This window comes from Dicentrarchus labrax, unplaced genomic scaffold (genome assembly GCF_905237075.1).
Source record: "Dicentrarchus labrax unplaced genomic scaffold, dlabrax2021, whole genome shotgun sequence".
Classification (NCBI taxonomy): Eukaryota; Metazoa; Chordata; class Actinopteri; family Moronidae; genus Dicentrarchus; species Dicentrarchus labrax.
Genome location: NW_026136720.1, coordinates 18,545,570 through 18,573,390, shown reverse-complemented (window position 1 = coordinate 18,573,390; position 27,821 = coordinate 18,545,570). Strand labels below are relative to the sequence as shown.

Genomic DNA, 27,821 nt, shown 5'->3' with positions numbered 1-27,821 from the left:
ACCTTTAAACTGTTTGACTACCTCCATAAAAACTCACAATAGAAGATTTGTTTGAGTTGCTCTTTACCCGCACCGTTGTCCACGCTTTACTCAGGACATGAAGGGAACTTCTCGGTATTTGTTGACACTGTGCACTTGGTGAAACTTTGACTGTAGCAGCTTCCTTGTCGCTTCGTGCAGTTTGTGTTAGAAACAGTCTGTGACAACCTGAACTTGAATACCTATGTGTGTCAGTCCACGCAGCCGGACTGAGAAGGAATAAAGATGGGGACAGCATTGATTTATGATGAGGAGATGACCAGATACAAACTGCTCTGGGTTGAGTAAGTCACAATAACTCTTTTAAACACACAGTTTGGTGCCTGTAGCTAACGTTAGGTAATCAAATAAGCATGAATGAATATTGCTAATGTACGCTACTGTCTGTATCTTGGGGAGAACAGGGTATCAAGGGTTAAATACTTGATTGTTTTTTAGTTTTAAATGAATACGTATTTCATTCAAATTGTTGATTCACGTCCTCAAATTATTTGACGTATTTTCTGGAAATTAAAGTTGTTGTAGTGGTAGGAACTGAAGTGGCTGGTTGTTGTTGTAGCTAGCCGGGTCGGTTAGTGAGGAGCACCCGTAGTGTCCCTGAGCCCCAGTACATTAAAGTTTTCAAATTCCCTCTCTTAGTCTTAATTATTCCCACCAGTGTCTTCCTCATACAGTTAAGATGTCACTTCTCTCTCCTTCAGCACTTTATTTACACTTTGCTGGGTGCCACATTTACATCAAAACAAAACAAAACAAAACAAACAAACAAAAATAACCCCAGTAACACAGTACTGCTTGTGTGAACCAATGTTAGGCTTTTTCCCCCATAAGATTATAGTTTAATTTGGTAAAATTAGTGGTGTGAATGACACATACTGTTGCATTTGCAGTTTCACTTCCTGATGGAGATGAAATCACCCAATGGGCTGTGAACAGACTTTGTAACTGATTGAGCATTCATTGTTAAACTGTTTGTCAGCCGAATTAATAGTACATTTTAAAAATAAATTGTCATTATGTTTCACTAGTGTTGTCTAATTTATTTAGATAAAGTGTCTGTTTAGTCTCTTTTGCCATATTTTTGTAAATAATAGCTGAGTGGATTTGCTGTCTCTTATTTTCCTTTATGTCATTTGCATTTATATGTATTTTATTTTTATTTCATCTTTTTTTTTTTACTAGTTTTTGTATTCTTAATGTAGCGGAACATCCACTGCTTCTTGACTTCATTTTCACCTCTATTACGTTTTCTTTTGCTTGTTTGTGTGCAAAAAGTGCAAAAATAAAAAGACTACCAATGACTATACTTTGAAAAACATGAACATAATTTCAAATGATCAGGCACAAATTCACTTGTTGAATTAAAATACCGACCAAAGTATTCACTAGGTCATAACGAACACATCTTGAACTCAAAATTCAACAAATAATTCAACTATATGTAACATTATTTTACATTATCGTCTTTCCAGCCCTGCATGTAAGATCGAGGTGCCTGAGCGTCTGACAGTCAGTCACGAAGCTCTGATCAAGAACGGTCTGGCTGATCGCTGTGTCTCCGTACCGGTCCGTGAGGCGACGGATGCAGACATTCTGCTGGTTCACAGGTCAGTCCTGATGTCTTCAAAGAGTCCCCGGCTGGTTCAATAAGGTTTTCTACCGCCGCATGAGTCTGAAATAAATTCCTCAAGTCACTCAGCTACGTATACTTTGCTGCTCCCAACAGTGAGGAGTACTTGGAGGCAGTGAAGAAGACCCCGTATATGACTCTGGAAGACCTGAAGGAGTTCACCCTGCAATATGGCGACGTCTACTTCCACCCAGTTAGTCCGTCACTTTATATTGTTACCAGCTGAGTTTCAGCTTTTGCCATTTATCTGTATCTTACATTTGTTCATTCAGTGGTGGTTAGAGGGATGACTCTCAGGTTGCTGCGATGAAAATAGATCAGCTTCACTCCCGGCTAACCATTCCTCTTTCTCATTTACTGTCCTAGAACATCTATCACTGTGCCAAGCTGGCTGCAGGGGCCGCACTGCAACTAGTGGACAGTGTTATGACGGGGAAGGTGAGGAATGGCATGGCTCTGGTCAGGTGAGGCCGTTAACCAGTTAGACACAGCAGTCCTGATTGCAAGCACCCGAGAGAGTCATTCAACAGTTAATGAAATATATGTATAGAATGCCAAGAGCAATAAAACATAAGTGTGTAAAGTCCTGGACAGCTAATACAAAAGAAGTAATCAGCAAGAGACCTTCAAATTGGAATTTGTGGAACTAATAGTTTACAGCTTCCCAAATTCAGAAATTGGCCCCTTTTCCTCTTTTTATATTATTATAAAGTACATTACTAAGCTTTTCATCTGCCGTGTCTCTGTACAATCTCTACATAGACTAAATGATTAATAAATAAATATAATAAATAATTACTAAAATCTTGATACTTCTTCTGTCACCTCTCTGTCATTGTTGACAGACCTCCAGGACACCACAGTATGAGCAGTGCTGCCAATGGATTCTGTGTGTTCAATAATGTGGCCATAGCAGCTCAATATGCAAAGCAAAAATATGGGCTTAAAAGGTAACATGAATTTAGATTTTCTTTTTGTTCATTCTGGCAACGATGTGAGAGATGAATTCTCCAAAAGCTGCTACATATTTACACCATTTTGTGTTTTCAGGGTTTTGATAGTTGACTGGGATGTACATCATGGTCAAGGGGTGCAGTACTGTTTTGAAGATGATCCAAGGTGAGTTCTTCCTAATGGAAGGATCTTGAATTTTATATGTGGATGTTATATTCTGGCATATTCAATTCTGCATACAATTTAATTTTTTCCCTCCAGTGTGCTCTACTTCTCGTGGCACCGCTATGAGCATCAGAAATTCTGGCCTCAACTTAGAGAATCGGACTATGACAGTGTTGGCAAAGAGAAAGGGGCGGGATTTAATATAAATGTACCGTGGAACAAAGTAAGTAACCACGGAAACACTGTTCACTTGAAGATATATGCAGTTTATAGTTGGGTCACACTGGAGCTAACAAGCAGCTTTTTTTGTTTAACTAATCTGGATCTCAGATTTGCTTTGATGGTTGTGTGCACACATTTATGTGTATGAATGTGTTTATTAATAAGGTTCCATTATGATATTTCAGGTGGGAATGAAGAACAGCGACTATCTTTCAGTCTTCTGTCACGTCCTCCTGCCAGTTGCATATGAGGTCAGCCATTTTCACTTTAAATTCACGTTTTTCTAACAGAAGATAATGAATTAGAGGTTATTTATCTGTGATTCTTTGTCACAGTTTTGCCCAGACTTGGTCCTGGTGTGTGCAGGCTTTGACTCAGCCATCGGTGACCCAGAGGTACTTAATATACATCCTCATAATAAAGCTTGATTTTTGTATCTGTATATATTCTTTTTTGTGTATGCTGAAATTACTGAAATTATTATCACTTATATATTTATATTGAGGTCATAGTTAAAAATGGTGTATTGGACTCCACTGTCTTTATTTACAGGGTGAAATGTGTGCCAGCCCCGACATCTTTGCCCACCTCACTCACCTCCTGATGAACCTTGCGGGAGGGAAACTGTGTGCTGTGCTCGAGGTCAGGCTGCATATACAAACATATACTTAACATCATTTTCATTCCATCTCAGAAATATCGGTTTCCATGTTGGTTACTGGAGAATTTTCCCCTTCCAAAATCGGTACCAGTAACAGCCTCAAAAATCAGTCGGGCTCTGTTTCTCTTGTTTTACCTTAAAACACTAGTATCTAATCTATCACTACAAATATTACATGAGCATACTTCATATTAGATTGTACATATTGTTGTCATCATGGAAGGACACTGGGTTGTAAAAGGTTTTATTGTGTGAATGTTTTCCAGGGAGGATACAACTTGACTTCCCTCCCCCAGTCTGTGTGTCAAACAGTTCAAACTCTTCTTGGAGATCCTGCGCCTCGACCTGCAAACCTTGATGGTCCCTGTGAAAGGTCTGTCTTACTGTCACGTGTCAGACGTTTATCTTGTGTGGATTTTTATAACTGTAGTGAATTTTATTTTTCTCTTTTCAGTGCACTCGAGTCCCTTCACTGTGTCCGATCAGCTCATAGGCAGTACTGGTCCTGCCTTAAACACGCAGGTATAGCAGTACTTTCTGATCACTTCTGTTTTTAGTGTTTTATAATCTTGTTACTTTTATATTTATTGCTCCATAAAATATTAAATTACTTTGCTCTCCAGCTAAGCTACCTACCTTTGAGATCAGCACAAAGCGCGTTAAATTAGCAGAAGAAGAAGAAAGGTTGGAGAAAGGAGATGAGGAGAAAAGCCAAGAGGAACAGGTGTGGCCAGAGCCTCCGAAACGTGTCACTCCTCCAATCCGCGCTGCTTTAGTGCTCCCTAATGGCGTGGCTTGCCCTGACGGATGTGAAAGCTTCGGCGCGTCAGAGGATGCCGACCCAGTCATAGTCAACAAACTCAGGTATGTAGCTGCAGCTTGTAATGCTTAACTTAGTTAAGTTGGCATTATTCATAGTAATCTCTGAGTTTATAGAGTTATAATTATGATTTAATCTTCTACATTATACATAAATGTGTTGTTTTTTCCACAATAAGGGAGAATTTCGTCAAAGATGCAGATGACTGCCATGCTCTCACAACCCTCTCCAGTCTTATTTCCCTCGTAGAGAAAATGGAGAAGAATGAGGTACAGCACAGGATATTATTTTTGACTTTTCGAGTGCTGTGATGTGATCCGCTCGTAAATACACTTTTTGCTTTGCCAACCTGTCCACATGAGTTGCTAGGTGATGTCATTATACTTAATTACTACCTCTTAGATCTGCAGCGGCTTGGCTCTGGTCTGTGACGTCTCCATGGCGATGATGTGTGTTGTCCAGCATGCTGCAACTGCTCTCAGCAAACGGTATAGCAGTGTGGCTCTAATCCACACGTACAGTTGCTGCATGTTGCTATTAACCGAGATAGAAAGGTGATCTGGCGATAAGACAGACTGCTTTGTAACAGTGTCCTTACATGGAAACATCCATCCTTAAAGGAATAGTTCTACATTTTGGGAAATATGCTTACTTGGTTACTTGCAGAGAGAGAGCTGTAGACTGGAGTCTCAGTGACAGTGAGTGGGGATGAGTCACAGACAAAACAATGCCATTAATTTTGGCATTGTGTCTTCATTTTTGTAACCCAGCACAGCAATACTTTGTTTTGTTTTGTAATATGGGTAAGTTAACATCTACAGACTACAATGAGTAGTATGTAAGGGATAAAGTTAAAAGCATTCTGTCATTTCCCTGCCATTTCTTTTGTTTCAATTGTCAGATATTATCACAGGTGACAGAAAACAATACATTTTATTAGAAACTCCTCAAAACCAAACGGCCAATAAGGTTTAAAGTCATTTCCTGTATACTGGTAGTTTTAAAGACTTGACTTATTTCTATGTTCTGTGTCATTTACGCCCACCTTGCAAATAAGGTGCAAGTTCAGATGTGTATTAATAATTCTTTTATTGTCAAGAGTATAGTCTGATGATTGATGCTGCTTTCTCCTCATGCAGGCTTTTGGTTGTGTGTGTTGGAGACACTGCGGTCCCAAGTGACGACACAGAGAATGGGTGATTATCATTTGTGCTCCCTGAATTAGACTGTGTGATAAAACTCCTCTCCCTTTTGAGCTAATGAACAAAGACGGCAACAGTGTGAACAGCATGATGACAGAAATCTTTCCATCTTTAGGAAAACAGTCCTGGTGCAGTTCAGCAGCAAGGAGTCGGAGGAACAGAAATGCAAATATTACATTCCTGTGTGTCTGAAGAAGGTAATGTGTGTTATAATAGTAGAAATGAAAATGTTCAGTGTGCATGTATTCAGTATTACTGTTTTATTGTTTGTCTTCATGATTGTATTATAACAAAGTTCTGTCATGTGGTTAAAACACAATGTAATAAGTAATATAATATATAATATAATATAATATAATCTACTGGTAATATAATTATAATATTGACTTGTTTAATTCTGTCCAGCATGAAAGTTTATGCAACTCTAATACACATATATTCACAGTTTGTTATATTTAGGGTTTTAACCATTTGATTTAATCTGATGAACACAAACTTCATAATGTCTTCACAATGTACTTTGGAATATTTGAGGAAATGTGTGTGTGTGTGTGTGTGTGTGTGTGTGTGTGTGTGTGTGTGTGTGTGTGTGTGTGTGTGTGTGTGTGTGTGTGTTTGTGTTTGTGTGTGTGTGTGTGTGTGTGTGTGTGTGTGTGTGTGTGTGTGTGTGTGTGTGTGTGTGTGTGTGTGTGTGTGTGTGTGTGTGTGTGTGTGTGTGTGTGTGTGTGTGTGTGTGTGTGTGTGTGTGTGTGTGTGTGTGAGTGACAGATGGGAACACATCCTAAGCATGTTTGTTTGTCCTCCCACAGGGCTGCAGTGACGCGTCAGGGTTCCTACAGGCTGTGCTGGGCCTCCTTCTGCCCCTGGGATACGAGTATGACCCCAGCCTGGTTCTGTTGGTTCGGATGCCGGATAGTGGGGTGTGTGACAGCGTGTGGCAACAACTAACGGGCCTGCTGCAGGGCCTCGCACAGGGACACACTCTGGTACTCATGCAGGTAAGAAGACTGGGGCAACTAAAAGTACAGTAAACACCTTCTTGTTCCTTGATAGCATGGAAGTACAGATGTTCATGTTTGGCTTTATTTTTGGGGAGGTTTAAAATGGCAGCTTCTACTTCAGTGGTCAGTAATTTTGTCATTTCAGGAAGGTGAGAAGGAACGTGTTGCCCCCACTGCTTCTGCTCTCCTCGGAGACGCTGCTCCCTCTCTGGGGCAGCTTCATTCTCCTCTACCAGAGGATGTGGAGGTGCTGGAGAGGCTGAGACACAGACTGCAGGGGGACTGGAAGCTGCTGCAGACTACAGGTGAATTCACAACAGCAGCATCACATATCAACATTACACATAATCTGACATCCATGGACTTGGAAAAGACTATTTCAACTATGTAACTATGCATATTTACATTACATATTTTCTTTCTCCTAAAACAGCACCAGAAACTGGAAGAGGTGATGAGCACTGAAGCTGATCCTGCTACTTTTTTGTTAAGAAAGTTGAAACACGTCAATCAAATGTCTTGAAAACATTTTTTACTTTGTTGGCCAAATGGAGCTTTTATCAAACATTGTGCCCTAAAATAAACTGTATTTTAATCAATTAAAATGTGTGATAGATTGTCAGTTTGTCTTTTGATGTGTAGATTAACACATTACAACAACTCAGTCGAAGGTATTCATCTTTTCTGCTGCTGTGAGAGATTTGTTTACATTGGTAATGTCTGGTGTCCTGAGCAGAGAATGTCGTCTCACTCTCTCTCTGCCTGTGTTGCTATCGCAGCCTCTCTGGTTTGCTTACATAGCCGGTCTGCTTCGTGTGCAGCTGAGCTATTTTTTTCTCATCTACGTTGGTCAATTAAGAATTTATTTCGACCAAGGCAGAGTTGGTGATTGTTGGAACAGTGGAAAGACTATAGACTGTTTTAGTGAGTGTTATTTTCATCCAGCTGTGAAGTCGCAGATTGCAAACAACTGAACACATCTGTACTAGAATGACAGGGCTGTGAAGCGTGTAGGAGAAACTGGGGAAAGTCCCTATCTACAGCCAGTGTTTGGTTTGTCTGTGCTGGGCTACTATGGCGGTTCAACATGACAGCCTCCATGGAAGAGGACCCGCTCCCTCAATAGTTAAGAATAGCTCATTCTAAGGTAACGAAAACACAACGATTCCTAAATCCAGGTCATTATACACTAATGAAAACATACCTATGAATAATACATTCCATTTCTGCCATTAATCCTCCTAAATGTTAGACACCGGACCTTTTTAAGTACATTTTGAATGACTTCTTTGTAATTAATCACTTTTGTACTGTTTTAAAGGTTTGTTTTTTTTAGTCTGTGTGAATTGCTACCACTACTTAAATGATCACAGTTCTTTAAGAAGCTCTGAAAGCTTGAACCTTTGAACCTAGTTTCTCTCCACCGCATACCGATGTATTCATTAATTTATTGTCATATTAAACAATAAATCAATATTCTGGGGTAGGGAAAATAGTGTGGGCTTTCATCGCCCGGACTTTGTGAGTCCTGTCCCTCGCCGTCAGGGGGCGCTGTGGGGTGAAGTGTAAACAGATGAAGCTGTTACTCACATGTGAGTCATTGGTCTGTATGGATGCCCAACCAGCGGTCCTCCTCCAGTCTGCTGTCTGACCGTCAATGTGTTAGTTTGCTGTCTTTTCGCTGTGATTGGATCGTACACCGATGCCTGAATGCACCACAGGGAGGGGTGACATTATCAACACACACAGGAGAGACTAAACACACACACACACACACTGAAAGATGTCTGGGACCGCGACCGCATCTGCGACCATGCAATCCGCTAAAATGAAAAAGGACGAGTCTTTCCTCGGGAAATTAGGAGGAACCCTGGCGCGGAAAAAGAAGTCTAAAGAAGGTAAGTAATGTTTTTTTTTAGTTTGTCCTTTGCTATCCTTAACGTGATTATACTCCCCTTGTGTTTCAGTCCACTGCTGCAATCACATGATGTGCTATAAAGATATTCTCCTCCAGGACATCAGTGGCAGTTGAATCATGAGCTGTACACATGATTTACAACATTTATAGTGCTTTCTCTGGTACTTGCTTTATGGAGATTTTCCTCTGGTATGATATTCTAATCTGGGTCTCCTGATTAGTAACTAATTATAGGCTCAATCATTAACATATGTTGAACTCTAGTGTAGTTTTGATATGGTTTTCTTTTAAAGGGTGAGAGACGCTCATAAGCGAATGAGAGAGGAGACAAAGCCTCTCAGCGACTCCACAGGCATTTAACATGAGGTAATAAACATAAATAGATCATACAGTCAGTGACCGGGGGCCAGGAATGCAAGGTTAGAAAGATAAAGGTGTAAGAGGATTTCCGTGCTCATTGAACTTCAGATATCAAAACACTCATTCAGTTATTGTCCTAGTTTTCCAGTTGTTGACCAAACTATTTTCTGCCTTCCCACCGGCCAGTCACTGTGTGGTCAGACAGACAGCTGCAAGGTTTAACGCCTCTGTGTGTGTGTGTGTGTGTGTGTGTGTGTGTGTGTGTGTGTGTGTGTGTGTGTGTGCGTGCTCACAACCATGTGTTTGTAATCTCCATTAAAGGAGTTCCACCAGCAGGAGGACAGAGACATGTTAATTGTTCAGGAGCCTCATTCAATTAGTCTAAAAACCTGTTGGGTTTGAACAGTTTAAAATCTCTTTAAACTGTTAAGAATTAAAATTCTTGTCTTTAAACTATGTGTCAGGTTGACTGTTTGGTGGGAAATGTGCACAGAATGAGGCACAGTCACTTCAAGGGAGAGCTGCAACAATGAATCAGTTAGCTGACAGAACTGGAAATCAATCTATTAATCATTAAGATTTATTAATAATAATAAAAATAATCTTTAGTTGCAGCCCTAATATACATACAAAAATACAATCCTGCCAGAATGGAATTAAGGGATTTTTCTAAGCTTAAAGCTGTTTTAGGGGTTAAACAGAGACTCCTGAAGAAAACTCATCCCAGTGGGTTAATTAGATGATGACTGAGAGGTGGAGTCCTAATGTGATGAGGTAACGAGAATAGTCTTCCTGCGTTTGCGTTTTACTAAAGTTTTACTGAACCCAGTGATGCAGATTTGTTGTTTGTTAATGTAACTTGGAATTGAATAAACATAGACCAGTCTTTCTCAGAATGATAAGGAAGGAAGGAAGGAAGGCACAGAGTTGTGAAGTTCTTGTACAAATGTGAACATTAGAGAGAGAAAGAGAGAGAGAGCTCTCAACTAACAGGACTAGTGATTGTGATATAGTGCAATAATGATCATTGTGATTAGTTGGAATGAGAATTTTTGCATCACAATTCTCATTTTCACTGAAAGTAAGGGTTGAAATCGTGATGATGTGACAGTTTTTGGGGTCTGTACCAAACAAACTTGTTTTCTTGCGTCTGGAAAACAACATATGTCAGTCAGGGCATCTCTGGAGCACTATAGTACTTCATTATAATGTTATTTTGTTGCGCATTTGACCTCAAAAATAGTTGCAGCTTTAAATACTGCACTTGGCCATGTTGTGATTCTGGTGATGTTTCAATTAATTGTGCAGCCCGAATAATAAGGTTAATCAATAAAAACAAAATTAAAATTGGCTGCAGCTCTAAATTCAACATTAATATATAAGTCTTAGAAATTGGTCCAGCCTAGACTTTAGTGTAGAACCAGGAGAGAAAGTCTGATGATCCTTAAGCATTTTCTCTTTGTACTAATATGTAATGAAGGATACAACATTAAAACATATCCGTCCTTTATTTATCAACCTCCAACATAATGGAAAAATCCTTACTGGTCCCTAGACCTTAATCCTGTCAGCATATGGGTCTAAATCAGTGCTGTAGGTGATGAATTCTCCAGTGTGGACAGAGAGGAATCCCACATGACCACAGCACTGTGTCTGGGAACCCTCTTTAGCTTTGAGTGCAGCTTGTGAGAGTGCAGTGCCCCTGTGTGGTCAAAGTCGATTAAAGCTCAGAGGATACACAGGTTGTTTTAAAGGTAAAAGATCTCAATGATGTTAGAATTCGACATCAATATAACAGGAGAAAAGTATGTGAGGTTTAGTCTTGCTAATGGAGCACAGCTTGTTGCCTCACATGCTGTAAATGTGGTTTCTTTTACGTTTGGGTGTGGTACTGTCTACTCTTTAAGGGGAACACCCTAGAGACTAGTCGCCACTGGAAAAGTTACTTGACATTTGCTGAATAATCATTTAACAGTGGATTATTGTATAAGTGTGGATAAGTAAAGGTTTCGTAAATTGTCTTGGAACTCCTTAGCAACCGCACATACACATTTTAGTACAGTGTTAAGCACTTAAGCCGTCCTTGTTCTGTCAGAAAATATTGTTTAAGGCTATTGGAAAAGAACATAAGGGAAATTTTTTTTTTGCCTAGTCCAGATATCTGGTTCTAGTTTTCAGAGATACTGTAAGGCTCATTCTGTATATCCTGATAAACTGAAAGGAAGTCTGCGTTTCTCTGACAAGACACAACTCCCTCTGTCAGCAGCAGGCAGTGCTGTATTACTGATAGTTTAGTGAGAGCAAAAAGCAGGTTTTTGCTTTATAAGGACTGAGAGGATGAGTGTTATGTCACATCCTCATTGTTATCATCTTAGGGTGAAGAGTATTTGCACTGAAAATACAAAATATAACTAACATACAAGCTTTAGGATGGATGCTGATAATAGTAAGTCATTTGTTTGTTTTTTATTGTCATTAATTGTACAACTATTAAAAAGAGATGGAACTGAGTACATTGTGCATTAATTAATGTATTATTATGTATATATCCCATAAAGTACAACTTAAACCACTAAATACAATATATGTTTTACTATACTGTGGCTTTGTATCTATGTGATGACGATTTAGAAATGTAGCTTCTTTGTGAAAATACGGTATAAATAATAAAAAACGTCAATCGCTGGTAAAGTATATTTACTTAACAGTATATATAGAAACAGGAAGTATTTGTTTCCATTATATAGGAGATTCACTGATATTCATTCAAGAGTAGAGTTGCACCAAAAACTTTAAAAAAGAACTTTTTCAGTATGTTTGCTTATGCGTTTATGTAAAATAAATGAATATTGGCAGGCCTATCTTTTTAGTCTAAACTCTCAAACATCAATATTGGCATCAAATTGGACTTAGAGGACTTTACACTACATTCTGAACTACATTCGACTACCTCTATCCATTTGATGAGAAAACACATACTTTTAAAGGAAAAAAATTAAGGGAATAGCTCAGAAAAAGCAACAGATTGTCATGCAGTAGATGTTATATGTGCAGAGTAGAGTAGCAGTAGTAGAATTACAATATGGAGGAAAACAAGATTACAACGTGAAGTAAAAAAAAACATATACCATATTATAATGATAGTAGTAATAATAATAAGTAAGTGTAATACCTTAAAGAGTTTCAGCTGTCATGTTAATGTCTACTGAATCACACTTGGTGTTATCTCCTGGCTGCTGTTACTCACTGGTGCCTGTGTTGGTGTAAATAACCAAAGCTATATTTAAGGTCCAGTCTGTCTTCTCCACTCTGCTGCATTATTTATATCTCTCTCCCACCCCCCGTGTCACAGTCAACCCCCTCCCCCGGGAGCAGCGGAACCAAAAGACGAGATCGATTTCAATCTACTTTACGCTGTTGTTTATGATGCCGGCTGATTATACTTAGAACATTTTTGTCTCTAAAGCAGAGGAAATCTGACCGTATGTTGTTGCTGTTGTCTTGACTAATCATTTAGTCCTCTCCCATAATGGTTTGTAATTTCACAGAGGAGCTTTTTACATGAATTTATGCAATGAGGTCGACGTAAGATAAATGTTCTTCACTGCAGGCTTTGGTTTGTATTCAATTAGTGTAATTCTGTTAACAGGAATACAGCCGCTGCCTGATTGATTAACTGCTGCAGCAAAACATGTTCAAGGCTCCTTTCACATGCTCATTGAGTTATTCACTGAAACAAGTCTATTCTCTCATATTGCTTGAAATTACTACACTGCATTTTAACTAATTTTAACAGTCAGTTATAGCAACAAAAACATGAACTAGGCTTTGTTTGTATGAGAAAATAATTTCTTTTTTTTTTTTTTTACACCAAACTGCATGCATTGATATGGATTTTAAATTAAAGGATATTCAGTCAACACTATACCTGGCATAGGTCAGTGAAGTCCCACCTGTGTCCTCTGCACACAGGTTACTAGTGTGATAGAGCTGCTTTGGTCCCGTGTAGTGTCTCCTTCCTGTCCATGCAAACACGCACATACATACAACACACACACACACACACACACATCTCTCAGCGTCTCCTGTAACTGGACCGTAGAGGTGGGGTGGAGGGTTGTGACAGAAATAAACACGTGATGACGCCCCCTGCCACCGCTCAGTCCCACAGACTGAGATTCACACACACACACACACACACACACACTCCTACATTTGCTCTTCATTGCCGGCGGGTAGAAATCCAGAGGTTTATAGTGGGAACATGGCGGGGCTGCTGTGTGGGACCAAGAGGAAGAAACAAGGTAATTTTGTTCTAATGTTCTAATCTTTGAGGAACTTGGAAGTGGAAATGGGGAAGCAGGAGCTGTTACCTTTAGTGCACTGTATCCAGAAATGTGTTGGTTGTTGTAATAGGTCATCAAGTTCTGCTAGTCACTTTAAAATGAGTCGTTATCATTATAGAATTGGCTGTGTGTCTTTGGAAGTGATTTATTTCCATATATAGTTCTGCAAAATTATGCTATGGTAAATGAATTTCATTGTATAATTTTACCATTTCCACCCACATTTTACTTGATTGGGTGCCTCAGCTGTGTCTAGCTCAGCCTGAAGCAGCAGTAATGCAGTCAGATGGACACGGAGGGAGGAAGCAGCACAATTATGATGAAATGCAGCAAGCTCGCTCTGTAATTACAAAGCAAACTGCTGATCTGTTGTGAGATTCAGGGCTCGAGTAGTGTTCAGGCTCTTATGGGAAGGCTGAATCTGATAGGAAACCTTTAGGGACCCCTCCTCCTGGGGTAATTCTGTATATCCTCTCTTTATACATACTTTGAAGTTAGGATTTTGTACAGATTGTACCATAAACACACAAGCCTAGACTTTCTTTCATCGTGTTTTCAATTTAAAAACACAGTTCACATGCTTTTAATTTGAAAAAGTGCAGCCGGTTTTTATTTCGGTTTTCGTCTTCACCTTGGTTCTCCTCGCAGGTCTTATAAATAGCAAATTCAATGAAATGACAGATTTGAGACCATTGATTGTGGTCCAGCCTCTTGCACGTTCTACAAATTGAAATGCAGGATGATGAAAGCTATTAGGGGAAGAAGGCCTTTAAATCCCACGAGTGTCTCTCCAGTCAGAAGTGAAAGCATCTCAAGCAGAAATTGATTTTATTCAAAGTCAGAGTCAAAGGGTGTGTTAGTGTTTGTAACTTTCTGTGTATCTTGTCACTTTTAATCAACTTTAATGTAGTTAGCCATACTTTGAATATGTTGTATGTTTGCAGCACAAAAGTAACAAAATGAAATACTTGAAAGTCCAGAGATACATGCTTAAATTACTTGATTTTTGATTAATACTGCCCCTTAATGCCATCTGTTGGGGAAAGGAAAAAGCCTCACATGGCTGGTAGAGAAATTTAGGAAGTGACAGACGTGTGACAGCTCAGGGAGCAGCTCAAAATCCCTGAAAACATTTCTTACAAGCTGTTTGAAGTTTCTGCAACTCACAGCTTGACAACAACATCCACCAGTTCAGAATATCCTAATAGCACCTTATGCTACAGTATGTAGAGCGAATGGGTGGAATATATTTTAGAATAAGCATTTACTTTAGTGCATAATGTGGTATTGGGAGTCAAATTAAGTCTTCTAAGTAAGTGATGAATGAGTTGTCAACAATTAAAGTATCAAAGTAAGAGTTGTCTTGTTTGGAGTACAAAGTATGAGATAGCAAAGTTTTGAGTCCATTGAGGTCTGCTTAAATCCTGCATAAAATGAAACAAAGTAAATAATCATGACATTTACAAGAGAATGAGAATAGATACAAGAAAGTAGGATATATGTAATAAAAATGATGGACATTTATTTTATTTTTTAAAAGGATCAAAAATAAAGCAACAGAACCACATATTGTCATTTTTTTCCTACACATTATTCTTCCTTGTCAAAACGTGGTGCCTGGCTACATTACCCACAATGCAACTCGAGCGCGACCAGTTCTGTCAGAGATTGGGGCGTGTTATGCTAGTAGCAGCTAATGTAGCCTCAAGCCCCTAGCCTCCTGCAGAGATGAGGAGTGGGCTGTTACACTAACTTCTTTCTAACTCCAAACCCCCAGATCCTCTTCATTATCAGTCTTGTAGTCTTCAGACCCAACTGCCGCTGACTCAAGTGACATAATATTTTGACACCATGCACCCTGAAGCCACAAAAGGCTTTAGTAGTAGAAGTCTTGTCTCCCATGACTTGTTAACAGACTTTGATGTGTAAAACAGGCGGAGTTTCCCTTTAAGATTCTGGTGTCATACAGATAAAGTAGTGTCTGTAGAGGAGGAGCAGGTCCTACAAAAGTTGATACCACACTTTCCCCACAAGGGGAATTTATGGTGATTGTACACTAATACAGCTACCAGTGACACTGACAAGCTTGATCTTTTTTTATTTCTGTCCCACAGTCTGCTTGCTTATCTCACTCTCTGTCACTATACTCAGAGAAGAAATGTTCTTATCATTCACTCCCTAAACACATTTTATTTCATATAACCCTTTTACTTTTTTATAAGCAGGACTTTTCAACTATGTCTGTTTCTGTTTATTTGTTTTATTGAATTTGTTTGGCCGGATTTTTGAGTTTTACAGTTTTGTGTGTATTTTTTGTCTCACTAGTGAGTGATCTCCATGAGGAGGGGAAGAATGCCATCAACGCTCCCATGCTTCCCACGGGGACAGACATCCACCCAGAAGACACACTGATGGGTAGATACACACATATATGCACATGTAAAGAACATTTTATCTATAGTTGAAACCACACAGTGATGGTATCGCAGCTCACTGTCAGAGGTTACTGAGGTCACAATATGAATATGTTGACACATGTTGGCTAACGGGGACTTTGACAGTAGAGGAGCAGGAAATGAAAGTGGGTGGAGACGCCTTTGTCTTCTGTCACCATGTGAACCACTGTTGACATGAGAGTGATAGGAAAACTGTATGTGTCTGTGTTTGTGTCTGTAGATTTGGATTTCCATTCACATGCCCACTAACTGTCCTAATGTGTCTCCCATTATGTTCATCAGAGGAAAACGCTGAGAGGATCATGCTGGACCCAACATCACGGGAAAATCTTAAATTTAAAGATCTTCTGAAGGTAGTCTGGGATCACATTTTGTGCACAAACATCATATCTCAGCAGAGCAGTAGAAAATCTGAAGAAAATAGCAAAAAGAAAGGGGAGGTTTTATTATATTCTGATGTGTGTCCAGGTCCTGATTGACTGGATCAACAGTGAGTTGGAAGAAGAGAGGATCATAGTCAAAGACCTGGAGGAAGACTGTTATGATGGACAAGTGCTCCAGAAGCTTTTTGGTGAGAAACTGGTTTCTTTGGCATTACAACACTCTCAACATATTTCTCCATAAAGCTTCTGTACTCCGCACTTTTAGTAGTAGTAGTAGTAGTAGAAAGTATTGAATTCATTCACTCTGATAACATTAGCTTTATTGGAAATGGAAAGTGTGAGTCATATACTTTTGTCTGGCATCAACTCCAAATATAAATAACATATTTATACTATAGAACATGACTCAGTTTAAAATTATATCTGCAGCCTGTGACTCAAGCATAAAGTTTGATGCTTAACTAAGGTACATGTCCAAAGCGTTGTATTTTCAGTAAACTCAAACCTTATTTTGCATGTTTTAATTTCTCTATACACCTGTGTACCAGATGCATATTTGACAAAACATAAATGGCCACAGTTACACAGTTATATCTCCAATTAGCATTAGTAGTGTCATGACTACTAGTAAACACAATTCACTCAAATTTTCTTTAATTTTGAAGCACATTTGTAATGAGGAGCTGTAAAGTTACACATCCATAGGCCAATAAATGTCTCACCTCATTCAGTATCATGTCAAAAATGTTATATTGGCACATTATGGTTTTCTCCAATTTTGTGATTAATGTGTATTCACGAAGGTGCTGCTGTGTCTAGTAAAGCGTTAGTCTCTTTGGTCTGTTAGGGGCTACCCCCTTGTGTCTGTTATTTGTTACAGCAGGCTGAAAACTTGACATTTTCAGATTCCACCCTGACACCGCATGCGATCAACTACTGGTGGTTATATGTATCTGTAGGTAGCAGCACTCTGTGTTCCTTCGTGTCCATGTTTATGTCTTGTGCACCATTACATCTTACACAGTTTTTGTTGTATGTAGATTTTTAAATTCTACGTCTTGCTTGATTCTGAAGTGTTTTTTGTGTAATCAAAGGGGAAAATGCATGTGCTCAAACTCCCTCCTCATCTCCTCTCCATTTTATCTGAACAACTGGTTTCTTCTTCTCCTTTTCTCCAATTTATTTGTGAAAACACTAGCTAGCTGTTGCAGCCTGACAAAATGTCTCACCAGCTGCCAAACATTCCCAAGAATAAAACGTCAAGAACTTACATATTCATTTACAAAAGCTATTTGATACAAAATAGAGCTGAAACTCATTTACATATGCTGCAGATGTTTCATGAACAACGTTTAAAACACAGTGGGAAACATTTTGTTCAGTGATGTGTGAGTTCTTCATTTCTGTTACAGCTCTTTTCAGTTTTTGCACTCCTTTATCACTTTTGCACCTCATGAAATATCAGTCTTTTATTGCATCAGTGCCGGTTTTAGATTCTCTTTTTTTTTTTATCAGCGTTGCTGGTTTCTTTTTTTAAATATTTGAACCCATACACTTGAGATTAGCTTCTTAAATTCTCTTTCTTGCTATTGCCTGGAGCAAAGAAGTCTTCCTTTGCAAGTGCTCTTTGTTGTCATTTTCAAGATCATCGTGTCCTTGTTTTTTCAATGAACAAAGTCCACACTGATACAGGCATGAAAAAACATGTTGTTGTTCACTTATTTTGGTTTGAAGCACTATTGTAACTTTTGTCTTTTATGTGAACGAAGTGTTTTTTTTTCACCAGTTGAGCTAATTTGGTTTCCTCCGTTTTTTAATCTGTATATGGGTTCCTCCTTATTTTTTTCTAATCCCACGTACTTAAAGTGCACAATTGCTTGCCACCGTATACCCGTTCAGTACCACACAATACTGCTGCATGATACTGTATTATTATTTTATGTAATATTACACTTTTCAGGATTATCTTCTGTGTATGGAAAGTGTCTCCCTGTATGTTTGAGCAAATATCTCTCCTGTTGTTGACAGAAAAGTTGTCTGGCAGGAAGCTGAACGTGGCCGAGGTGACACAGTCAGAGATCGGCCAGAAGCAGAAGCTTCAGACGGTTTTGGAGGCCGTCAACGAACTGCTGAGGCCTCACGGCTGGACCATTGAATGGAGTGTGGACTGTGGGTTTTACATAGACTTCAGTGACTTTGATTTTAAATACCCCACTTTCATAAAGCAACAGTGGCTTTAACAAAAATACTGGAGCCTACATTTCCCATAATGAAACTCTTTCATTTGGTTGTCCCTGTCTTTTAAATGCCCATTTCCTTCAAACTCCACACCTCCATTTTGTAATGTAGGGTTTTTATATAAAATTGAGTCTCAAGCTAAGATAACCATAATGACATCACTATGACATTATTGCGGTTGTATTGTCAAACTTTATTTTACAGGCTGTTTAGTATTCCTTGTGAAAAGCAAACTAAACTTAATGTGTAACATTGGTGGAGTGCCCCTTAAACACATAACTGACTCTGTCCTTACAAATGGAGAGTAAGAACTCCAGAAAAAATAAGGAGTTAAATTAATTCATGCTTCATTAACTGCTCTTTGGCAGCTTTTAAATTTTTCTTTTGTCCCTGATAAAAGCATTCCACGTTGTTTTATCTTTAGAAAAGTGCTCACATATTTCTGTTAGCTTGCAGCTGACAGTCCTCTTGTGTGATTTACTGTTACAGCTATCCATTCAAAGAACCTGGTGGCTATTGTCTATCTGCTGGTGGCTCTCGCGATGCACTTCCAGGCCCCCATCAGGCTGCCTGAGCATGTTTCTGTGCAGGTGGTGGTAGTCAAGGTAAAGTGATTCATCAGGTCTCAAATGTGTAGTGTTATTTATTTATTTATTTTAATTTAATTTTCATTTAACACCTACTGAGATGAATAATCTCTTTACAGATAGGCAGCAACAGCAGTGAGTTACAGACTAACAACATGAGACAAATGATGCAAACAAATGCCTCAAAATTCAACAAAAATATGTTTATAAAATCCAAAATAAAATGTCTAATGCAATCATTTCATCTTACAAATTGCCTAAATGGAACCTTAAAACAACCCAAAAACTGTCTAAAACTATACAGATAACTAAGACTTGTCCAAAACAGCAATATAATGAGGCTAACACATAATGGTGAAATAGTGTCGTCTTTTTTCATATTTTTCATCATCTTGTCTGTATGTATGTGTAATTTTCATAACGTGCATCAACAATTCTAGTTGTTGTCTCATGTAGAAACTGAAGCATTTTTAATTTTGTTTGAGCAGAAACGAGAGGGCATCCTGCAGACTGCTCTTGTAACCAAGGAGCTGACGAGCACCACAGAGTAAGAGCTGATACAGTTTCATTAACAATTTTATCCAAAATCGTCCTCTTCTTATATATCAATGTTGTAATGTAAAGTATTAATAATGTTTATTCTAGTATAAGAATAGTTTTTCAAATTTCTCTCTCTTCAAATGTCTCTATTTTTTTGTTTTTCAGAATGATGTTGGGAAGGTTTGGTGAGTCCCAGTATTATGGAAATGTACCTTCACTTTCATTGTTTCTTTATTTATCGGCTTAAAGATCCAGTGTATAACATTTAGGAGGAAATATTGTCAGAAATAGAAAATAATATTCATAGGTATGTTTTCATTAGAGTATAATCACCTTAAAATAAGAATCAGTGTTTTCATTAGTAGTACAAGGAGTAGTTAAAGGAATAGTTCACCATTTTGGGAAATTTGTTGTTCGCTTTCTAGCTGAAAGTTAGATGAGACTCTCATGGCTGTTTGTTTGCCAGGAGATGGTAAGCATTAACATAAAGACTGGACATGGGGAAACAAGCAAGTCTGTCTCTGTCCAAAAGTAGCAAAATCTACCTCTTGGCACCTCTAAAGCTCGCTGATTAACATATTATATCGTAAGATGCAGTTTTACGGTTGTTGTTCAACTGATGTTCCATGGCAGCGGAGAGGAAGTCACTCCTCTTGGCCAAGAAACTAGAGGTGCTGGTATGGGGGATTTTTTTTTTTTACCTTTGGCATGGTCAGGCTAGCTGTTTCCAACTATTCCGTCATTATGCTAAGCTAAGCTAACCATCTGCTGGCTGTATAATTATATACTTACAGAACAGATATGAAAGTGGAATCTTCTTATCTTTCTGACACCTTTGACATTTCCCAAAATGTCCTTTAAGTATTCATAACCTGTGAATCCTTTGTTTTACAACAGAGAGGGATGCATTTGACACTTTGTTGGATCATGCACCTGACAAGCTCAACGTAGTAAAAACGGTATTCAAGACTTTTTATTTGCATGGATAGTATAATCACATTAAGTTAGTTTTTAATTGTATTATGAAAATGATTAATAGTTTGTTGATCTTCTTACCAGTCTCTCATCACCTTCGTGAACAAACACCTGAACAAGCTGAACCTGGAAGTTACTGAGCTGGAAACTCAGGTCAGAGATCCAGTCAATTATTAAAATGATCATTAGTGGTAAAGTATATGTATGTGATTTCAGTATATATATTTCTGTATATAAATATATATATATATATATATACATGTGTGTGTGTGTCCAGTTTGCAGATGGAGTGTACCTGGTATTGCTGATGGGACTGCTAGAAGACTACTTTGTCCCTCTGTACAACTTCTTCCTCACCCCTGAGAGCTTTGAACAGAAGGTGATTACACCGCAAAAAAGTGAAATGTGTTTTTAGCAACTTATCAGTACATTGAGTTTCCATTTTGTGTCCCCCTCAGGTCCACAATGTGGCGTTTGCCTTTGAGCTGATGCAGGACGGAGGCCTGAAGAAACCCAAAGCCAGACCAGAAGGTATTTTATGACATGTGTTACAGAAATATTACATTATTGCAAGAGCAGATAAAACACATAAAACGTGACTTTGAGGAGACTTTACGGAGGCTGTGAGGGAGGGAGCTGGCAGGCATGAGGAGTCAGGGGTACATTTTCAAATATTTTTATTTACCAAAATTAAACAACCAATTTACAAAATATTCAGTAAAGTTATGAGCCAATAAAATAATTTGTTAAAGAAATAACAACAAAACTCAAACTACAAACACATCAACCCTCGCCATGATCCAGGTGAACGTGGCGCAGTCCAGTTATCAGTCAACCCCTTTGAAGCAGGTCTGATTCAGCCAGCACTCCCTTTTGTTGACCAGCAGACACCTCCAGCAGCGACCCCCAGGAACTCTTAACTCAAAGAAACTGAATTTATTTCATGGAAAAATGACCTAAATGAATTAACCTAATAATATTACCAAAATTGACAAAGTTAACTTAATGTGGCACCCAAATAGATAACTACTTGTCAAAAATGGCTGATAAAACTGTGTGTTATGAAAGCAAAATCGGTATATCCAGTTATTTATTGTGCATTGTGCATGATGTGCTAAAACCTAAAGATAATGAAACAAATGAAAGAGTTTCCACCATGTGCTCCGTTCAGTGTGTGGCTGCTAGTGTGGCCATCACAGAGGCTGATTGAGATTATAGGTCTGTTGGTGTTGAATGGTTGACTTCCTACAGTAGCAGTCATATTAAAGGTCGTCCAGTAGATGGAAACCTTGCCTCGCCCTTAAACTCTTATGGATGTTGCTGAGTTCATCCAGCCTTGAGCTACACTATGTTGTCCAGTTTGGATAAACAAGCCTGTTTTGTAACAGCCTATAATTGAAGAATCAAATTATGACTGGGTTCAAGTAGTTGCCATTATGATGATTTAGTTTAATTATTAGTTTTCCCTGTTTTTATAGAGACTTGCATTTTATCAGCCCATTATACTCTTCATGCCCCGTGTAAAGCAAATGCTATTATTAAAAAATTGGAAGTAACTTCCAGAATCTAATACAGCTGACTGATCTCGTACTTAAACTGTAATCAGGCCTTCAAATTAATATAAGGTATTGTTGGTCACTTAAATTCTTTGATGTACAGATAACTACTTTTTACGAGTATCCAAGTAAAATGTGTCAATATCCCTATCCCTTGATCTATAAATAATTATTTCTCTTGTGATCAGAAACATTACTCTGAAGCTCAGTTCTGAGGCTGTTCGCTAAATAGGTTTCTAACAAATATAGCAACTTCTGATAGACCCATATAAATGTAAATTAAAGCCCCTGCCCATTCCAAGTACAGATGCAAATACAGATCATTTAGTTGGTTGAACAGATACAGATAATGGTAATAGTGTACTCGCTCACCCCTATACAGTATACTTCTCTCTTGTATACATTTGCATCCTTTTATTTTAAGTTATTTTTAATAACTTGCATATATTCTGCTACTTAATGCATTGTACATTCTTTTACTTTTGTTCTTTTTCTGAGTTGCTTTTAATTGTTCCTATGCTGTTTCTCTCCATGCTGTATTAATGCAAATGCTTTTCCTGACAAAGTAAGAGGAAAAACATGTCTTTGCGCATAAAAAACACTTTCAATTACAGCACACAATTTCTGCAGTAATTGGACATTATAGCTATTATCTTCATAGCTACATAACTGCACTCCTACTACAGCATATGTGTTCTGATGTGGATAATAAGGAGCTTAAGGAACCCTAGTTTAAATGGTGATGCGGTGGCTCTGCTGCAAAAAAATTGGTGTCTGGCTTGAATCACTTAAAGACCTAGTTGTGATGAGAAATTACAATAAGCAAATAAGCACTTTATAGTACACCATGTTACTGACAAAGAGAACAGAAAGTATTTCTGAGCCTTTGAATCTCTTCTGGTAAGAAGTAATACATCATATGATAATCATTTGCAAATTCTCTGGAGCTATTTTAAGCTCCATTTCATCTCCAAAATTGTAACCTTTTGAAGGAAAGTAGTCCAATAGCAATCATAGGAGAAGCTCCTTTGCATTGTAAATATGATTTTATGGTAGCACGGCCCATTTATTTTGTACTTAAGCGTTCCAAGGATACATTTCTTTCTTATAACATTAGTTTTGTTCATGTCAAAGGTCTACATTTTCTTCCTGAAACTTCACAAAACAGTTTAAGTTCAGCAAAGTCTCATGATCTCTACTGTCCCTATTCTGTTTTCCAGATGTCGTCAACCTGAACCTCAAGTCCACCCTCAGAGTCCTCTACAACTTATTCACCAACTACAAAAACTCTGAGTGAACTTTTCCAGTTTCTGATATTCCCCTGATATTACTTTGAACACTGCCCTGTGCCTGCCTTAATATTATGCATTACAGTCTGGACACTGGAGGAGACCAACTGGGACTGAAAGTCATCATTATGTGGGACTTAACAAGACAAATGGGGAGTAGCTTGAAAAAGGCTCTGAATGTTAGTATTTAATCTTCCCCAAATGTCAGTATTTATTTATTCCTTCCTCCAATGTTTCTGCAACCCAGGAAACCCTGCAACCTTTAGCCTGCATTTGAATACAGAGTTGTCACTGGAAAAATGAATGAGGGCAGATTGTTAAAACTGGAAAACATTTGTGTGTTGAACTCAACTCTTCTCCATATAATTTTAAGAAAGTTTTATTTAAGAAAGTTGAAAGTGCTGTTATACATCATAGGTTATCATATCTAAAAATGCTTTGTGTAAATATTAAAAGAATAGTTCAACATTTTGGGAAATACACGTATTTGCTGGGTTCCATGAGAAGATCGATAACCCCTCTAATGTTTGTATGCCAAATATCAAGCTAACATTAGAGCTAGCAGCCATTAGCTTAGCTTATTATGAAGACAGGAGAAAACTAATCTGGCTCTGTTCAAAAAAATCTCGTTTATTTAATCTGTTTTTAAAAAAAGTGTAAAAACAGAAGTAGTTAATTCTTGTTAATTTGAATTGGTTAGAAAATAAATGAATTATTATTTACTGTTCATAGCATTACAGTTTAAAACATTTAGATATAGATTTTTAATGTAGCTTAATGCATGAATTTCACTAGTCAAACGCTGTTACTGCTACTCTAACTTTAGCAACAGTTTAGCTGCTTTCCAGCTCCTTCATGACCGGATTAAGATTCCTGCTTCCTTTAGCTATGTGGAAAATAAACACACTTACCAAGATGTCAGTTAATCTAAATAACTAAATACAGATAACAGCTAGGGCAAAAAAAAACTGAGTAAACTTAGTTTTGGCTTTAGCTAAGGCTAGCTGTGGCTGGGGTTGCCAACTGTCCTGTGAAATACAGAATCGTCCGTAAAAGACATTTACGGGCTTTGCTCCGTATTTCTGAGAATCAGTTCAGTGCAAATCTATGGGAGAGAAATATTACAGGTTAGATTACTAAAACATTGAACCTATCGTGACGTCCCCCATTGGTTTATGAAGTCCGGTTTTGAAGCCTACATTTTTGGCCATGACAGTTTGTTGGAGCCAGCGGAGGTGACGTACTGCGAGTTGAGCTCCTCTCACTGGCTGCGCAGTTTCAAGTTTCGTCCATAGCAGGAAACAATGGTGGCTCGTCTGCTCACACACAATTTCGCATTACAGATAAACGGTACACTAAAATTTGTTTCTGAGATGATTTTAGGTGAGAAATAGGCAACATAGTAACAGAATCTTGATTCATATTTGACCAGCGATGCTTAGCTTGACAGTTCGATTCGAGTTTGATGCTTTGCACTGGGCAGACTCACTGAAAATACCTGTCAATCACAAGATAGCCACGCCCAAAAGCATACTTTGGCTTTATTGTCTATTTTACTCTAAATGGGACCATAATTTACTAAATGAACATCATGCCGTATGAAAGAAAACTTAAAACTAGCGTTACTGAGCTAACAAATCAAGTAAGAAGTCGGTTCATTTCTCCATAAGAGTGCATGGTATCGTTCCTTTAATGCAGCCAATTGAGCTGTCCCCTGCTGGCCTTTACATAGAATGCAGGTTTAAGACACATCCGCATTGGCTTCGCTTCCCAGACCCGGAAGCTCTGTCCATTATACTGTATATACTGTTGATAGTCTTAACTCAGTTTGGATAGCCAAACTGTTTCCCCTTTGTTTTCATCTTTAAGCAATAAGCTAAGCTAACCTGCGGCTGGCTGTAGCTTCATATTTAATGGACAGATAGTCTTATCTAACTCTTGATAAGAAAGCGAATAAGCATATTTCCCAAAATGTTTAGCTATTCCTTTAAGAAACTTGAAAATGCTATCTATTATATATTATATAATATCTGAAAATGCTTTGCATATTGTTACTATAGCTATATATTTACACTTTATACATATGCTATGATATTGCTTTTATTCAGCAGCTGAAGGAACTGTGAACAGTTCTTGTTTACTCTGAACTATACAAACAACATTTCAAGCCATATGTAATAGCTGATGCTGTTGCCTTCTGCCTTAAGTGCAGTACGTGCTCTCGCCATCCCAGGAGAGCCCCAGTCAGAGTATTTTCATATTGACTGGCCTTTCAGACGAGTCTCAGAGGAAGACTGGACCTCTCACGGCTCTTCTGAAGCAGAGCTGGCCCTGCGGTGTCACCTGGAGGCCTGCTAAGATGTACAGTACACCACTACTCATCTATTTTAGAGCCTGGCTGAATTATTGAGAGTGGACGAGTCAATCTAAACAGTGCTCGCACTGGATGGCTCACCCCTGTGTTTTTTATTTTATTTTGCCAATCAAGAAATAAATGCTTGGAATCAAAGAGAATGAGAATTTCATTTTATCTCTCACTTGTGTGATAGGTTAGATTTGCTTCGGCTTTTGAGCGAGATTGGCTTTGGAACAGCCAATTCCTGCAATTTGGGTTTAGCTAAAAGAATTATGGGTTTATTTTAGGCCTTTATTTTCTTGTCTCATTCCTTTGTTGCTATGGTAACCTCCACATCCCCCAAATTGCCCCTTCGTCTGGCTGATGGGTGGTCCTTTTTTCTTTTCTTCAACAAGGCCGGTGCACATACAGAGCTGGCTGTTTTGTTGTCTCTTTTTTTTTTTCTTTTGGTGTGTTTGTTGGAGAATGGAGAAGGCTGGAGACCAGATGACAGCAAATTGATCCGGTCACAGACGGAGACGTGTGAGTCGAGCCTGAGTGGTTCAGGCCTCCGAGTGTCACGTTTCTCTTGGCCCTCCTGAAGTGTGGTTGTCTAAACAATACATTTGTACCCAAGAGTGTTCCCTGTTTTCTTCCTCTCGGCACATACTTACTATTAAAGTCTCAAATGCAGTTCGTGACAGAGGACATAAACGCCCTTATCTGAAAACACTGTGTAAAGCCAGTATCAAAAAAGAGGAAGTGTTACCTTCTTCTCTACCACATCCTCTCATTTGTGCTTATCTTCCCTTTCGACCCAGTGACATGTTATTTTCTTTTAAAGCAACGGTTTGAAATTGAGTGCAGTCAGACCTTTTGTGCTGACAGAATTCACAAGAGGCTCTATTCAGATTGAGTACAGCCCTCCACTTCTTATATCGCTGTTTTGACAGGAGTTGACATCAGTTAAGGGAACTCAATTCAGCTGAAGTCACCCGATTCTGTCGAGTCGGCCTCGGAGTGCTGAAGGTAAGCTTATTCAAAAACACTTTTTGTTTATGACCTTGTTTGAAAGTTACTGTCAACCTCAGGAAAAGGAAGCCGTACACACATAAAACACACAGGAAAAGAAAAGTTGCTCACCAAGGCTTTTTTCTTCGCCAGATCCAGGAAACAACAGCGTGACACGCTCCAGGTCACATCTTTGTCAGACTGTGATACTTTATGTGCTTGCTGTGCTTTGTCTCAGACCATATGATTCAAAATGTTCAGAGAAAGGTGCAGCCCTGCAGATCTGTGGGGATATACAGTACTTGATCTGTTTATCTGCTAAAAAAAGAGAAAAGGAAGTGAGGAAACAAGGCTTCCTTTTTTTTTAGTTCAGTTAGATTTTTTGCCCCAGTGTTTTTCGAAACTTCTTAACAACCTCAGTCATAAAATAAAAAAAAACGTACAAAAGCCAACTCTAGAAATGCATTGATGCAAAAATTCACACAATTATAAGCTGCCTGGCAGTCACCATCATCCACTGCTGGTCAGTGAGTAAGTCTCCCTGCAGCAGTTGAAAGTTGAGCAATGTGGTCAAGTAGCCCCTGTTGGGAGAGAGACTTTCTGCCAAAGTGTTTCTTCTGTTTTTTTTGTGGTTTATATTTAAGTGCTTCTTCTCATAGTTGACTCCTCTGCAGGTTTTGTTGACAGGTGGTGAAAATCTCACCTCAAGGAGAAGCAATGGAGGCTAGCATCTTTGAGTATCACAAAGAGGAGGACACTGTGGACATTGAGTCTTTTCAGGGTATGTGTGCGTTCAGTCAACCGCTAAATATCCAGTGCTACCCACCTATTAAATCAATCAGTCAGTCATGAAATGTATTAGGCTCACAGGTATTTTCACAGGTTGTTGTGGTGCTTATTTACACATTTATTTAGAGTCATGTTTTTTGGCCATCTGATGAATGTAAGTCCAACGTTCACTTTCTTTTAGCTCAGTCTTTGGTCTCCACCTTTTGGGGGCAATATCTGCTAAATGTTCTGCTATGTTCACCAGCTAATTGCTAGGTCTGTTTGCCATTTTTCTGGTGGGTTTATCAGGGTTGGTTTTTATTTTTTCTGGAAACCATTGTGTTGAGAGCATTGAGTGGATAAAA

At 38.6% G+C, this 27,821-nt stretch overlaps 3 protein-coding genes and 2 long non-coding RNA genes across 9 annotated transcripts in view; 3 read left to right on the top strand and 2 right to left on the bottom strand.

The window, feature by feature from the left end:
• Nucleotides 1–21: 21 nt before the first annotated feature.
• Nucleotides 22–7,299, top strand: hdac10 (histone deacetylase 10). 2 transcript variants are annotated; one of them, XM_051381598.1, is made up of 20 exons: nt 22–323; nt 1,512–1,646; nt 1,766–1,862; nt 2,036–2,133; nt 2,515–2,619; nt 2,720–2,788; nt 2,885–3,011; nt 3,196–3,261; nt 3,346–3,405; nt 3,563–3,652; nt 3,938–4,044; nt 4,126–4,193; nt 4,295–4,535; nt 4,670–4,760; nt 4,894–4,979; nt 5,631–5,687; nt 5,809–5,890; nt 6,503–6,691; nt 6,840–6,999; nt 7,128–7,299. In XM_051381598.1, the coding sequence occupies exons 1-20, from the start codon at nt 265–267 to the stop codon at nt 7,157–7,159; spliced, it is 2,019 nt and encodes a 672-aa protein (XP_051237558.1). In that variant the 5' UTR covers nt 22–264; the 3' UTR covers nt 7,160–7,299. The 2 variants fall into 2 exon arrangements, with proteins under 2 accessions (XP_051237558.1, XP_051237559.1); XM_051381599.1 differs by lacking the exons at nt 4,894–4,979; nt 5,631–5,687; nt 5,809–5,890.
• LOC127352864 (uncharacterized) lies at nt 5,935–13,068 on the bottom strand. The gene is made up of 3 exons (XR_007881200.1): nt 12,901–13,068; nt 8,285–8,400; nt 5,935–6,993 (listed from the first exon to the last, which is right to left on the bottom strand). It is a non-coding gene; the product is annotated as an uncharacterized LOC127352864 (long non-coding RNA).
• On the top strand, nt 8,397–25,856 carry parvb (parvin, beta). 3 transcript variants are annotated; one of them, XM_051381602.1, is made up of 13 exons: nt 8,397–8,592; nt 15,644–15,733; nt 16,057–16,127; nt 16,243–16,345; nt 18,186–18,326; nt 18,885–19,000; nt 19,471–19,529; nt 19,688–19,707; nt 20,420–20,481; nt 20,582–20,650; nt 20,775–20,876; nt 20,956–21,028; nt 23,274–25,856. In XM_051381602.1, the coding sequence occupies exons 1-13, from the start codon at nt 8,478–8,480 to the stop codon at nt 23,348–23,350; spliced, it is 1,098 nt and encodes a 365-aa protein (XP_051237562.1). In that variant the 5' UTR covers nt 8,397–8,477; the 3' UTR covers nt 23,351–25,856. The 3 variants fall into 3 exon arrangements, with proteins under 3 accessions (XP_051237562.1, XP_051237565.1, XP_051237564.1); XM_051381605.1 differs by lacking the exon at nt 8,397–8,592 and adding an exon at nt 11,257–11,418; XM_051381604.1 differs by lacking the exon at nt 8,397–8,592 and adding an exon at nt 13,145–13,276.
• On the bottom strand, nt 21,158–26,989 carry LOC127352865 (uncharacterized). The gene is made up of 2 exons (XR_007881201.1): nt 26,821–26,989; nt 21,158–21,427 (listed from the first exon to the last, which is right to left on the bottom strand). It is a non-coding gene; the product is annotated as an uncharacterized LOC127352865 (long non-coding RNA).
• Nucleotides 26,445–27,821, top strand: part of parvg (parvin, gamma) — a 13,501-nt gene continuing 12,124 nt past the window's right edge. Inside the window, exons 1-2 of one of the 2 annotated variants that reach the window (XM_051381600.1) lie at nt 26,445–26,706; nt 27,363–27,469. In XM_051381600.1, the coding sequence (XP_051237560.1) occupies nt 27,406–27,469 (64 nt within the window). In that variant the 5' untranslated portion in view covers nt 26,445–26,706; nt 27,363–27,405. The remainder of the gene's footprint in view (nt 26,707–27,362; nt 27,470–27,821) is intronic. The other variant, XM_051381601.1, reaches the window with a different exon arrangement.

What these genes read in the sequence shown, in the direction of transcription:
- hdac10 (XM_051381598.1), top strand. Translation starts at nt 265, where the DNA reads ATGGGGACAGCATTGATTTATGATGAGGAGATGACCAGATACAAACTG. An exon ending in TAAATGTACCGTGGAACAAA is followed by an intron (nt 3,012 to 3,195) that starts GTAAGTAACCAC and finishes ATGATATTTCAG; the next exon opens with GTGGGAATGAAGAACAGCGA. An exon ending in ACACTCTGGTACTCATGCAG is followed by an intron (nt 6,692 to 6,839) that starts GTAAGAAGACTG and finishes TTGTCATTTCAG; the next exon opens with GAAGGTGAGAAGGAACGTGT.
- parvb (XM_051381602.1), top strand. Translation starts at nt 8,478, where the DNA reads ATGTCTGGGACCGCGACCGCATCTGCGACCATGCAATCCGCTAAAATG. An exon ending in CATTGAATGGAGTGTGGACT is followed by an intron (nt 18,327 to 18,884) that starts GTGGGTTTTACA and finishes TTACTGTTACAG; the next exon opens with CTATCCATTCAAAGAACCTG. An exon ending in TTACTGAGCTGGAAACTCAG is followed by an intron (nt 20,651 to 20,774) that starts GTCAGAGATCCA and finishes GTGTGTGTCCAG; the next exon opens with TTTGCAGATGGAGTGTACCT.